Source organism: Sciurus vulgaris (assembly GCF_902686455.1).
Source record: "Sciurus vulgaris genome assembly, chromosome: 18".
NCBI lineage: Eukaryota > Metazoa > Chordata > Mammalia > Rodentia > Sciuridae > Sciurus > Sciurus vulgaris.
Window position 1 is genome coordinate 8,759,072 of NC_136479.1, and position 12,098 is coordinate 8,771,169.

Genomic DNA, 12,098 nt, shown 5'->3' on the forward strand with positions numbered 1-12,098 from the left:
ACTCAAGGGTGTGGCCCTTAAACCAAGCCTGTGCAGGAGTGGGCAGACAGCTTGGCAAAGGCGAAGGCCTAGAGAAAAGTGGCATGTTCTGGCACCTTGGCAGCTACAGCTGGTGAAGCAGGGGGCCCTGGAGCCCAGTGTGTCCCTGGCTGTCCCCTCTTAGCACTGTTTACTGCCATCATACGCCCTCAGTTGGGGCAGATGGTCCTATCCATAGGAGGGGTATGGGAGAGATTCAAGGGTGAGCCGTCAGGCATGTGGCCTGGGGAGGTTGTCTGTCCGCTCTGGGCCACTGTCTCCTCATCTATGAAGTAAAATGTCCCTACCTTTCCAGGCATACACACAAAAGTCCTTGATGCTAGTGGTTCTTTTCTTCTCTTACCCCTCATATTTCTCTTAGTTGCAAGTTCCTGGGGCTGTGTCATCCACCTCCCTTGTCCCAGATGGAATGCACAGACCAAATGCCCAGCTGAGGTGCAGATAGAGCCTCTGGAGGCATCTGGACTTCCCTCAGTTCTCTTGTTATGCCTTTGTTTACAAAAGCAGCTCCAGAGTCCCCAAATCCCTGGGTAGTAGCAGAATGATATAAAATAGGGCAGATCCCTCAAAGGAAAGTTGTCCACTATGGAAAAACTTCCTTTTGTGATTCAAGAATCAGTTTTTGAAGGTGAGTGTTGGCCATTCATCTCAGTCCAGTTCCCATTGCAAGACTGCTGTCTAGAATCATCTGGAAGCTTAGCGCCTCGAGCCCTTTTCAAAAATCAGAACATAGCAGTGTTTCTTGAGTTTGAGGTAAAGGAAGTATACACTTCAGCAACAGTTGGGGCTTATGGAATTTCAAGTTTTTTGCTTATATTCAAAGAACATTCCATCTTACGTTTTTTGATTCAATCAATGTCTTTAATGTCTTTCTTTTATTTACCAAATAGACACTTAATTTTTAGAAAGCTGGTCCTGCTCAGAAATCCCACCCTTTATTTTCCTTGAGGACTGGTTCAGACAGCCCTGATTGGGCAATCACTCCTGACTTGTGAAGTCTTGATTGACATGTTTGTCAGAGGCACTGGATGCCCGCACACCAGAAACCCTGGGCTGTGCCTCGGGTGCAGAGGGGAGCAGAGAACGTGCTGCCATCTGGGCTTCTCTCTTTACCTAGGCTGAACATTATTCACACACCCCTAGGTAGCAGGATCGACTGCAGGCTGCACTCAGGACTGCAGGGAGGCATGGCCAAAAGACAGGTGGTCCTAGCAGAGGGATCAGCAAAAGCTGTTCTGCAGAGTTACTTCTAAGCAGAACCTGAAAGACAAAAAGGAGCCAGGAGGCACTTTCCAGGCAGGGAACAGCCCATGCAAAGTCCTGAGGTGCCAAAAGAGTGCCACATGTTCCTGGAGCAGCACCCCCACACACAGCCACCGAAGGCAGAGGACAAGGGAGGGGGCAGGAGAGGAAAGCAGAACCACTGGGCTCCACAGGCCCTGGGAAGGGGCCTAGCTATAAAATTGTGCCCCCCCCCCCCCCCCGCTTGCACTTTATAACTTATACCGGTTATTCTTTCATGTGACATATTTGTGGAGCCTGTTCTGGGTGCCAGGTCTATGGGGACACAAGGAGCAGGAAGTGCACAAGTAGCATGAAGTCAGACACAGCAGCACCAGTGCTGCTGAGCCATGCCAGCCCTGAGCGGACGTTCATGTTTAAAGAAAGGTTACAGGTGCTCACGGGGTCTGATGGCAGTGCTCGAGCAGAACTTAGGACCCGGCTGGAGCCACCTTGCACATAGGGCAGTTGAGAGGCTGCTAAGAAAGAATGCAAGTTCATGTATCAGACCATCCGTGGGCCAAATCCCAATGCTAGCTGTGTGACTTTGCATGTTTCTTAACCTCGGGGTCCTCAGGGACCCTGCCCCTCAGCTCTTGCCCTCAGGAGATGAGAGTCCAGCTGAGAAATGAGCAGCCCAGTACCTAACAGTGAGTGCTCAGGTGTGGGCTCACAGTGGCAGAGCCCTTGGCATCCTATGGCAAGGGTAGGTCTCCAGCCATCTAAACCCACTGAGGCTTAGCGCTGGAGGAAAGAGAATTAGGCCTCAGACTTTCTGGTGACCCTCAAGTCTAAGTTCAAACTCTGACCATCTTCATGTGGCAATCTTGGAAGCCATTCGCAGTGAATGCATTTGCACTGAGTTTTATTTGTCCCCATATCCCTTCCCTGTTCCCTTGTCAACCACAGCAGTTTTTGTGCTGGGGGAAATAGAACATTTTGCTTTACTTTTTGGATGTGTATTACATGTTAAGGAAAACGCGATAACATCTCAACATTTTCAAAATCAGGGAAAAGCTCCCAGGATTCCATCACCAAAGCAGCAACCTGCAGGCCCTTTGTGGCTTCTCCCCTTTTTGTTCATGCACACATCTTCTCTTGGTGGCAGAAGTGTGCCCTGGCCTTGCTTGTAGCCCCCGTCCTATTTTACACTTTCCCCGTAGCACAGGAAGTTTTTGTGCCACGGTGTAGTTTTGGTTTTGTTTGTTTTTCGATGCTGGGAGGGAGCTCAGGACCTCCAGCCTGCTGGGCAAATGCCCCACCACCGAGCTGCACCCTGAGCCGTGACAGTTGCAATAAACGGGATTCTCGCGACTGCATTAAGGTTTTTCTGGCAACTTTTGCCACGGTTTACTTAGACATTTTCCTGCTGGTAGGCATTTTGGTTGCTGGTTTACTTAGACATTTTCCTGCTGGTAGGCATTTTGGTTGCTTTCACTGTTACATTGTTTTCAACTGAACTGTAATGAGCCGCTTTGTGAACACAGCCTCTTCTTTCTTTTGAATTGTTTCTTTAGGATAAGTTCCCAGAAGCGGCATTTCTGGTTCAGAGGGTATGAAGGTCTTTCTGTGCCTCTACACATTGCCATTGCTTTCCCCGTGGGTTGCGCCCATCTTAAACTGCTCAGCACCTCTTCAGGGTGACTGCCTTTCACAGCCATTTCCACGCCTTGGTGGGCTTCTAACCTGGGCATCGCCTGAACTGAGCAGTTTGCACATGCAGCAGGGACAGGGAGGGCAAGAGCTGAGCCAGAGCCAGCCGCATGCCAGGCACACCCCTGCGCCTCTCCTTGCCCCTCCCACTCGTGCCTCCCGGCGCCCCATTTCCGGAGCATTAGCTGGGCTCAGGGAATCCATGTGTTCACCTAAGCCCCAGCTTGAGCCAAGCTCTGTCTGACTCCAGATCCGCCCTCCCGCCCCTACTTACTGGACTCATTCCCCGGAAACAGTGAGCTCGCCAGAGTTTGCCTCCAGATTCATTGAAGCAAAGAAACTGGAGAAATCACTTCATATTTGAGCTTGGTTGATCAGCCTCGCTTTTTAAAAGTTAATCTGTCCTTCCAGGGTCAGCCTTCTTGTTAGTCTGTGAAAAAAAACCCAAAAATTATAATTTACCTGAAAGAATAATAATTTGCTAAAGTTTACATCTTTATTTAGCAAAAAGAAAAGAAAAACACTCAATAAAACCTGGGTCTCAGGCGTTGGCTTGACTGTTCTTAAGACAAAGGAGTGTGGTTGGAAGAACACAGACTTGGAATGCGGTATTGCACCCAGCGACCTCGGGCAGGAGGCCTAATGTCCCTGAGCTGGTTTCTCTGTCTGCAGAATGGGAGCCACACGGGATGTTGAAAGGTCTGAAGGAGATGACACACACAGCCCGACACAGTACCCAGTGGACTGCGGGTATCAGTGTTTCAGGTGGTGGTAGAGTCCGTGTGTGACCCTCTTCCTCAAGTTTTAGCATTCTTGATGGGTTTTTGGCACCATGGCGGTGGTCACCATGCCCACCAGGCCCTCGTAGACCCCCGTGGGAGGTGGCTTCCATCCACATGGAGCACCTGCCCTGTGGGAGTCTGCCCTTCACCTGCCCCTGATGTTGAAGTACACTCTTCCTATTCTTGGAAACCAGGAAAAGTAGTGGGATTTCATTTTATATATTTTATATTCTATTTTGTATTTTAAGTAGTTTTATTTTTTGTGTGTATTTCTGGAAATGTCTTCCATTTGTTGTTTGCCAAGCAAAAGCAGATATCTTACAGAAAGGCCTGTGTTAGGAGCCAAACCCCAAGCTCCTTTCCTGTTTGCTGGAGAGCCTCAGGCTTGCCAAGCCATGGCAGAAGACAGTCATAGCGCATCTCTGTTTCTCATCTGCTCTGGTCCTGCTGGAGTTGTCCTTCAGAGCCCCAAGGGGAAGGGAGGTCCAGAGACATGAGGTCCCCTTGAGTGGGACCTGCCTGCATTGGACCTTTTTCTTTCGTTTTTCATTGTCCCCAAGGTCTTATCTCCTTACTTGAGAGCTCAGACTGCCACATATTCCCAGTGACCACCACATCTTGGGCCTTCTACACTGGACTGGCACAGGGCTAAAGGACACAGCGCCTGACTTTGCTGAGTCTCAGCCACTTAGCATCTGTGGGAGCTGAGGTCACTCTGCCCATGCAGCTCCCTCTTTTCTTCCCTGAGGTCTTGAAATTGCAATGAGTTACCCACAACCCCTGGTAGACAGTAGGTGCTTACTAAATATAAACTCTTTTGATTTTTTTAATGAAACTCCGCATCTTTTTCTTCTGATGACAGTTTATGAAAACTGTCCTTTAAAGTACTGCTAAGGGTATTCAGGTCAGACACCAATGCCATCGCCGCCATCACAGTGTGGGCTCTGTGAGTTGCTCAGCAGACTGCAGTGCTTCAGGAGGGGAGTGCCCTTCCAGTGTCCTCCCAGGAGACTGGTCCAAGGCCTCCCACCAGGTAGGGACCAAGGCAGGAGCAGGGAGGTGGCTGAGGAGCAGCCTCATGCCCAGGACCTGACGAGGCCGTGTAAGACCTGGGAGACACCTCACGTATCCTCCCTTCACATGCCAGGGCTGTCCCCATCAGAGCTGTGAACCAAAGACCTAAAGGCATGCTGGAATTCGTCTTTGTGTGGTTCACCTGTGGTGACAGTGGTTTGTCCCTTCATTCTTCTCTCTGCTCAGCATGGCGTCTGTTAAGTGGCCGGATGGCTGGGCCTTTATGGAGTGCTGTGCTGGTTGTTCCCCTCCAGCATTTATCTCAGGGCCATCTCAGGGCCCTTGGCATTAGAGATTGTTGTGCCCACTTCACTGATGAGGAAAATGAGGTCCACAAAAGTCAGGGGCCTTGCCCAGCACAGTGGAGCTGGGAGTCCAGTGCAGACCTGTCTGTCTGGTTCTGAGCTGTGTCCCTCCACTAGGTGTGTCATTCCATATCAGGGAGAAAGGCCTAGATGTGCTGTTTTGTGGAGACTGCCCCTCTGCTTCCTGGCTCAGGTTGGTGGCAAGCCTCTTCTTGGGGCTAAAGGTTGCTTCCTGCCCAACTTCACTGGCTTCTGGGGACTCTGCCTTTTCTCTGCTTTCTGGAGATGCGTAATGGCCTCCCTGGATTCTGACAAACAGCTCTGGCATGGATCGGGAATCCCTGGCAGAGCTGGCTTCTCCCCCAGAGAGCTGGCTGAGAAAGCCTGAGAGGCAGTCAGGGGTTGTCACTGCACACCTGCCAAGTGCCAGGCCTTGGCCCTATCAGCAGCACAGTCCCAAACATGAGCCGAGGGGTCACAGTGGAGCCCTGTCCCTGGAGGACAGAGCCAGGATTTTAATTGGCTCTCACCAGCTCTGAAGACCACATGCATCTCCCTGCTTGTCTCCCCTACTCCTCCCTCAGTGGGCAGTGCTTTCACTAGCAGGGCGGGTTTCCATGGTCCCTGCTGGTGTCACTGGAAGAGGCCTGGATTCTAGCCCTCCTCAGATGCATGGCTGTAGGCAGCTCCCTTCACTTCCTTGGGTATCAGTTGTCTGTCTCAGGTGCCTAACTGCTGCAGGGGGATATGTGTCAAAGGTCCTGTGACTCTTGAGGGATGACAGATGCTCGGTTGAGGTAAAGTGACCCAAACCTGAACTGGTGGGTAACTGAACTTGTCTTTTTCCCCCTACTTTTTATTGGTGCACGTAGTCACACATAATGGTTGCATCTGTTGTTGCACATTTGTACATGCACACAATCCACTTTGGCCAATATTGTTCCCCAATATTCCCTTTCCTTCCCCTCCTCCCATCCCCTGGTCCCTTTCCTCTACTCTGCTGAGCTTCCTTTGATTTTCTTGAGATTCCCCCTCTCTTTCTTTTCCTTTTTCCTCTCTAGCTTCCACACATGAGAGAACATATGGCCCTTGACCTTGAGTTCAGCTTACTCCGTTTAACATGGTGCGGAACTGGTGTCTTGCTGTGAGAGGACCAGGAGCGCGTGCTGGGGTCTTTGTTCAGGGTCTTCCCTCTCCTCTCTGTAACCAAGCGTCACCGTGCACTCTCTCGGTATGGTCACCTCACTGGCACCTCTGCGACTTCACTCTCTCTGCTCTCTGCTGTCCAGGCCATCCGGGTGTTCTTCATGCTGCGTTCCCTGTCACTGCAGCTGCGAGGGGAACCTGAGACCCAGTTGCCGCTGACTCGGGAGGAAGACCTGATCAAAACCGACGACGTCCTGGACCTGAGTGAGTTGGCTGTCTGGAGTCATCCCAGGGGGGGCAGGGGACGCAGGACCCTGCTCTGCAGTCACACTTCACTGTGTGAGGGTGGGTATGTGGCCTACATTATGTACTGCCATTGGCCTGTGACCGTGAGCCAAGGGTGTGCTTATCACCTGAAATTTTTGAAAACGAGGGCCCCAGATTCTCGGCATGTGGATGTCAGTCTACAGGTTCTGCTCTCTGGAGAACAGGGGCTTTGGTGAAAGGTTGGTGCAGGTGACCAGAGGCTCCAGCAAGGGTGGGCACAGCTTCAGGGTCCCTTCCCTCCAAGCCCCAGCAGATGTCAGCTTTGATTGGTGTTGTGTGTTATGGGTTTCCTGTGAAGTCCAGTGCGGGAAGGATTCTGCTCCTACAGAAAGGAAGCAAATCCCCAGTGTTTAGGTAAGGGACCTCAGGCTGCTTATGTGACCTTGCAGGGCCTCGGTGTTCTCATCTGCAACATGAGACTGAGATTTAAAGGGGATGACGAGTGTGGAGGGCCAGAACCTATCCCCTATTTGCTTTTTTCTCCTTTCGCCATGGGATATGTGCACACTGAAGGACAACATGGTTTTCTATGAAAAGCTTTATGGCATAGTAAGAGTATTGTAAGAGACGAGAAATTAGGCTGGCTCATGGAAAAAGACCGGAAAGCTGCCGATGGTCTGGAAAATCCAGGAGTAGTTCTGTGGTGAGGCATGGCTGGCTCTGGGCACTTGGTGTCATCCAGAAGCAGCCCTTTGAACCCTCAGCTCTTTGCCTCTGGTCCAGCCTCATCCTCAAGAGGGCTTTCTCCAGGTGGTGGCAAGATAGCTGCTAGCAGCCCAAGATCTGCAGCAGCAAAGCAGCCTTGACGGAGATTTGTTGAAGTCTAGGGTAGACTGTCCCTGCCCTGGTCTGGGTCATGGCCCTCCCTGAACCAGACAGTGGTCAGAGCACATGAGACACTGACTGTCTCAGCTGGGTCACATGGCCAGCCCAGAGCTAGGAGGTAGGTCCAGTTCCTTCCAAACCCCATCCCCTGGGAGTGAGGAAGGAGAATACTCCTGAAAAGGAAGTGGAGGCTAGGCAGGCAGAAAGAACAGGTGGCCATTGCCTATTGTGGTGGCATTATTATTTTAAATCAACTTTATTGATTTATTTAAATCGGTTTATTTTGAGGTATGATTTACACATAGCAAAATTTGCCAAACTTTAGTGTATAATTCAGAGAGTTTTAGCTAAACTGTTCAGTATGATCATGATCCAGGTCCTCGAAGTATTGGCTTTTGAGACTGATATCCCTGCCCTGCTGTACACCTCCTTAAATAGATGAATGAAACCTCTACAGCCCATTTCCTCACCTGGAAAGCACTTGCCTAGCATTTGCGGGGCCTCGGGTACAATCCCCAGCACCTCACGCACGCACACACAATGGGGTTGGCACTTCTTAGGTAACAGGGTTGTTCTGAGGATCCTGTGAAATGCGATGAGCAGGCATCATACATAGCATGTAACCATTCGCAGCAAACTGTAGATGGTTTGATCTGCTAATTAAATGATTCTCAGAATTGTGCTTATTACCTGTCTGATTTATTTTTTCTGGCTTTCCTCTTATTTATGCTCTTTGATCTTGTCTTCTCTTGGGAGAACAAAGAAGTGGTGACCCTTCTGTGCCCATCTCCTTTGGCCCTTTCACCCTTGAGAAATGGCCACAGTGATTTCTAGAAATTGATTGAACTGGCTGGAGAGAATCATAAACCAGTCTTTCTCATTTAATCCAGGAGAAAAAGGGAAACAGCTTGCTTTAACGGGGGCCTTTCCAGCAGGCACTGAGAGTGTTTGCATCCGTGAAATGGAATTAAATTTTATGCTGGGAATTCACATTCCTTCCCTCCTCCCAGGGAATGGCCTGTTGAAATAAAGGTTAAAAGTATTTCACTTATCAATTTTAATTGATTAGATTGCTAGTTGAGATCACTTAACTGAGCCTTTTTGGGTAGTTGGCCATTAAGAAAGTAATGACTGTCTATCTTTACCCATCCTGATTGCAAATTATGTCTTTTGCTGAAGAGGGTGGCATTCAGAAAATACTGGGATCATGGATTTTAAAAGCACATACAGAATAAGAGCATGTGTCATTGGTTGGCTTTTGTGTGTGTGTGTGATTGTGTTGCTGGCAGCCTAACCCAGGGATCCTGTCTGAATCCTAGCTTGCTAGATTTGGCCACCCCACCACATAAGAAATATGCAAATGTTATAAAAAGGAAAAGCCAATTTTATGCAGTTTGATCAAACTGGGCATAAGTAGCTAGACTGCTTCTCTGTAGGTCCCCTAGAAGTGGTTAGGGTTTATAGAAACCAAAGCCAGGTGGTACACATGGGTAGATTTGGTTAGGCTGTGCTGGACAGTCTGGGCAGGGGTGCATCTTCCAGGCCTGTGGGGCTTGACTTCACTCTTGATTTGAGGGAGTTTCAAAGTTAAAACAGCTTGGAGCTTTCCATTTTAAAAGGACCGTTTGATTCGTAAATGCTAGAGCTCCTCACCTGCTGTGGCTGAAATCACCCTTACTTTTCAATGCGCAAAATGTCTTCTCTGTCAAACTGTGGAGCACACCAGGAAGCAGGATGGCTGGAAGCTGGGCACACTTTATCTGTCTGTTAGGTGAGGAAGCCAACTTGGGGAGAGGCGTTTGGGGTTGGTCAGCTGGTATTGTCCTTGATAAGGTTGATGGGCTTAAGGAAACCCAGCTCCACCTGGCAAGAGGTGGTGGCATAGAGCAGCATTTGCTGACCTCCTTGCACCTCACCCTTCAGTAAGAAACCTCAGCATGAAGCACACTCCCCAGCAGCCTGCCCAGGCTGGTCAGCTCAAGTGTTTGTTGACCAGCAGCAGGCTCTGGCATAAAAGGTGGCCTCTGCCACAGAGTAGCAAATATGTCCCCATTCAGGAAAGAATCACCCTGGCCATGGTTGAAGGGACTCCTGTTTGGGTTTTTGATGGAAAGGAGAAAAGCACAGGAGCCACAAGCTGGCAAGGGGCCACAAGGCTGAGTCTGCTGAAGGAGGGCGGGAAGGAGGAGGAGAGGGGGAGAAAAGACCCCGGGGAAGCCCAGGCCAGAGGGATGTGTTTCAGACAGAACAGCTCCCTGACCCTGCATGTGGGCTCTTGGCCTCCTGGTTGTTGACCATTTTGCACAGTTGGGTTTCCCCTTCCCACCATCACCCTTTCTAAACCACCCCTGCCCGCTCAGCATATTAAAGCCCACAGAGGTGTGATGTTATTGCCTCTCTGAATACTTCCCTAACAGATACAGACTTCTCAAGTGCCCCCAGCCCTGGTCGTTGCTTTGGGCCAGAAGTGGGCACGGGAGCATCTCCTGGAGGGAGGGTCCATGCTCGTCCACACACGCGTTTCCAGCCTGGCCCATCAACATGCAATTTGACCACCTCTGGTGTGGTAAGAAATAATTAGCTTTGTGACTTCCCAGGTCTTACTGCTTGTGACTCTCAGTGGCCTTGCCTTTAAAATGGCTCTAGGAGACCATCCAGGGAGAGCTGTTAGGAACATCGTGTGTGTCGAGCACACAGTGCTGAGCTTGGTGCAGAGCAGGTGTTCCGTGAGAGCCACCCACAGGCCCCGCTGCAGCTGCTGACCGAGAGGCTGTCGGCCTGCTGCACGCCAAGGATATACCATGGCCTGTATCCTGAAGTATTCGAGCCAGTCCGTCACTTGTGTGCTGGCATTGTTTTGGGGTATAGGAAAGAGTTCTAGTGGCTTGGACTGGAGGCTGTGGGACTTACTGCAGGGTGCCTACTAACGAGTGCTCTAAAGACAAGTAGCCTTGGAGGAGGAACCCCACATTCCTGCCTGTTTCCAAATACCACAAACCATCATAGCACTGGAGAAATTTGCCCGTTTTCCAGATACCCTACCAAGATGGCCAGCAGCCAGGCATGTTCAGTTTCCATTTCCATTTCCTTCTAACCCGTTCACCTGGGCACTTTTGCTTACATGGTTATAGCTGTAGCATGTGCTGCGTGCGTGGAGTCTTGTATTGTGATCTTTTTAAATTCCATTCATAAAACCCATTGAATGAAAATCTATTCAGTGAAAATCCATTCATTCATTTGGCTATTTGTGGAGCACCTACTGAATTCCAGGCTCAGTCCTAGGACCTGGGATGTGATCATGAGCAAGAGCCAGACTTGGCCATTTGTCTTGGGGTGCTTCCAGTTTTTGGAAACCACTAACAGGAAGTAAATAAATGTGTGATTATGGATTGATCGAGGTGCTTTGTCAAGGTGGCAAGCATGGTCCCTACTAGAGAGTAACTGGGAGAAAAGTCTTCATAGGCTACTGACAGAAAGCCTTTCTCAAGGTATGCTGTGCCAGGAGGGTCCAGGTGTCTCTATGAGAAAATACAGAAATGCGGGTGGTTGAGGTGGGAGGGAGCTTGGTGTGCTCCATGATCCTAGGGAGGCTGGCGTGGCCAGAGTGCAAGGAACAAGGGGTATAGTGGCCATGATGAGCCAGGGGTCAATTCAGGCTTTCCCATAGGGACAACTGTCCTCAAAGTACACTTCACTTCTGGAACTGACACTGCCAGAGGTGCCAGCAGAGGCCTTTTAACTGTGGTGAGGGTCTGGAAAGGCCTTGTGACTTAGTGGTCTGGGTGTGGGCTCAGTGTGCCTGTACTGAAGTCCCAACCCTGCTCTTGCACCGCCTGCTGTGCCACCATAGACAAGCAGCCTCCTCTCCTGGTGCTTCCATTTCTATAGGAAGGGAGTCCTGGAGAAGCCGAGTGAGCAGTGGGCGTGATGTGCTCAGAACAGTGCCTGGCACAATTGCAGCTTGGTCAGGTGGCCAGGTGAGAGGTGCTGTGAGGGAGCTCAAGGGGATGCGAGAGTAGGTGGGAAGCCTCTCACCTTTGCCCCTTGGCAGCAATGCCCCAAATCATTTCACAGGTCTCAGAACCATTGAGGTTAGTAGCCTGCGTCCTTGTCCACTGACTAGAGAGTCATCTGGCAACATTCCACAGGTAGGGAATGTACAACACTTCTCCCTGCTCTAATCCAGGAAAGATCGGCAAAACTGTGCATCATGTGGTCCATAAGAGAGGGTTCAGAGCCTCCAGAGCAGTGCCCAGAGTTGGCAGGTCTGTGCTGGGTGTGCGATCTCTTACCTAGGTTTGGGCTTCCGGGCCTGGGCTGGAGAATATCCTAGGAGATGGGACCCACATACAATGACAGCTAGCGGTCACTTCTTTTCCTGGGGGACACCCTTCTCACAAACTCACTCCCTGCAGCCATGAGCTCCTCTGAACTCTAGGCCTGAGCATCCAGCTGCATTTCATGACACGTCTCGTCATGCTCCACGAACAGGCCAGAACTCGGTCTTCCCCACAGAGCCAGTCCCCCGCAGCCCAGAACCATCCTGGTGGCACAACCTTGGGCTCATCCTAGTGTCCCCTTTCTCTTAGGCAGCTTCCAGCTGATCAGCCTACCTGTTGCCACCAGGCCCTGACATCCCTCCCTATCCTCCCCAAGCACCGTGGTT

General features: G+C 50.6%; 1 protein-coding gene across 5 annotated transcripts in view; it reads left to right on the forward strand.

Moving 5' to 3' along the window:
• Positions 1-12,098, forward strand: part of CLEC16A (C-type lectin domain containing 16A) — a 188,155-nt gene that overhangs the window by 90,290 nt on the left and 85,767 nt on the right. For all 5 annotated transcript variants that reach the window (XM_079121394.1, XM_079121395.1, XM_079121398.1 and 2 more), the window contains exon 18: positions 6,424-6,544. In XM_079121394.1, the coding sequence (XP_078977520.1) occupies positions 6,424-6,544 (121 nt within the window). The remainder of the gene's footprint in view (positions 1-6,423; positions 6,545-12,098) is intronic.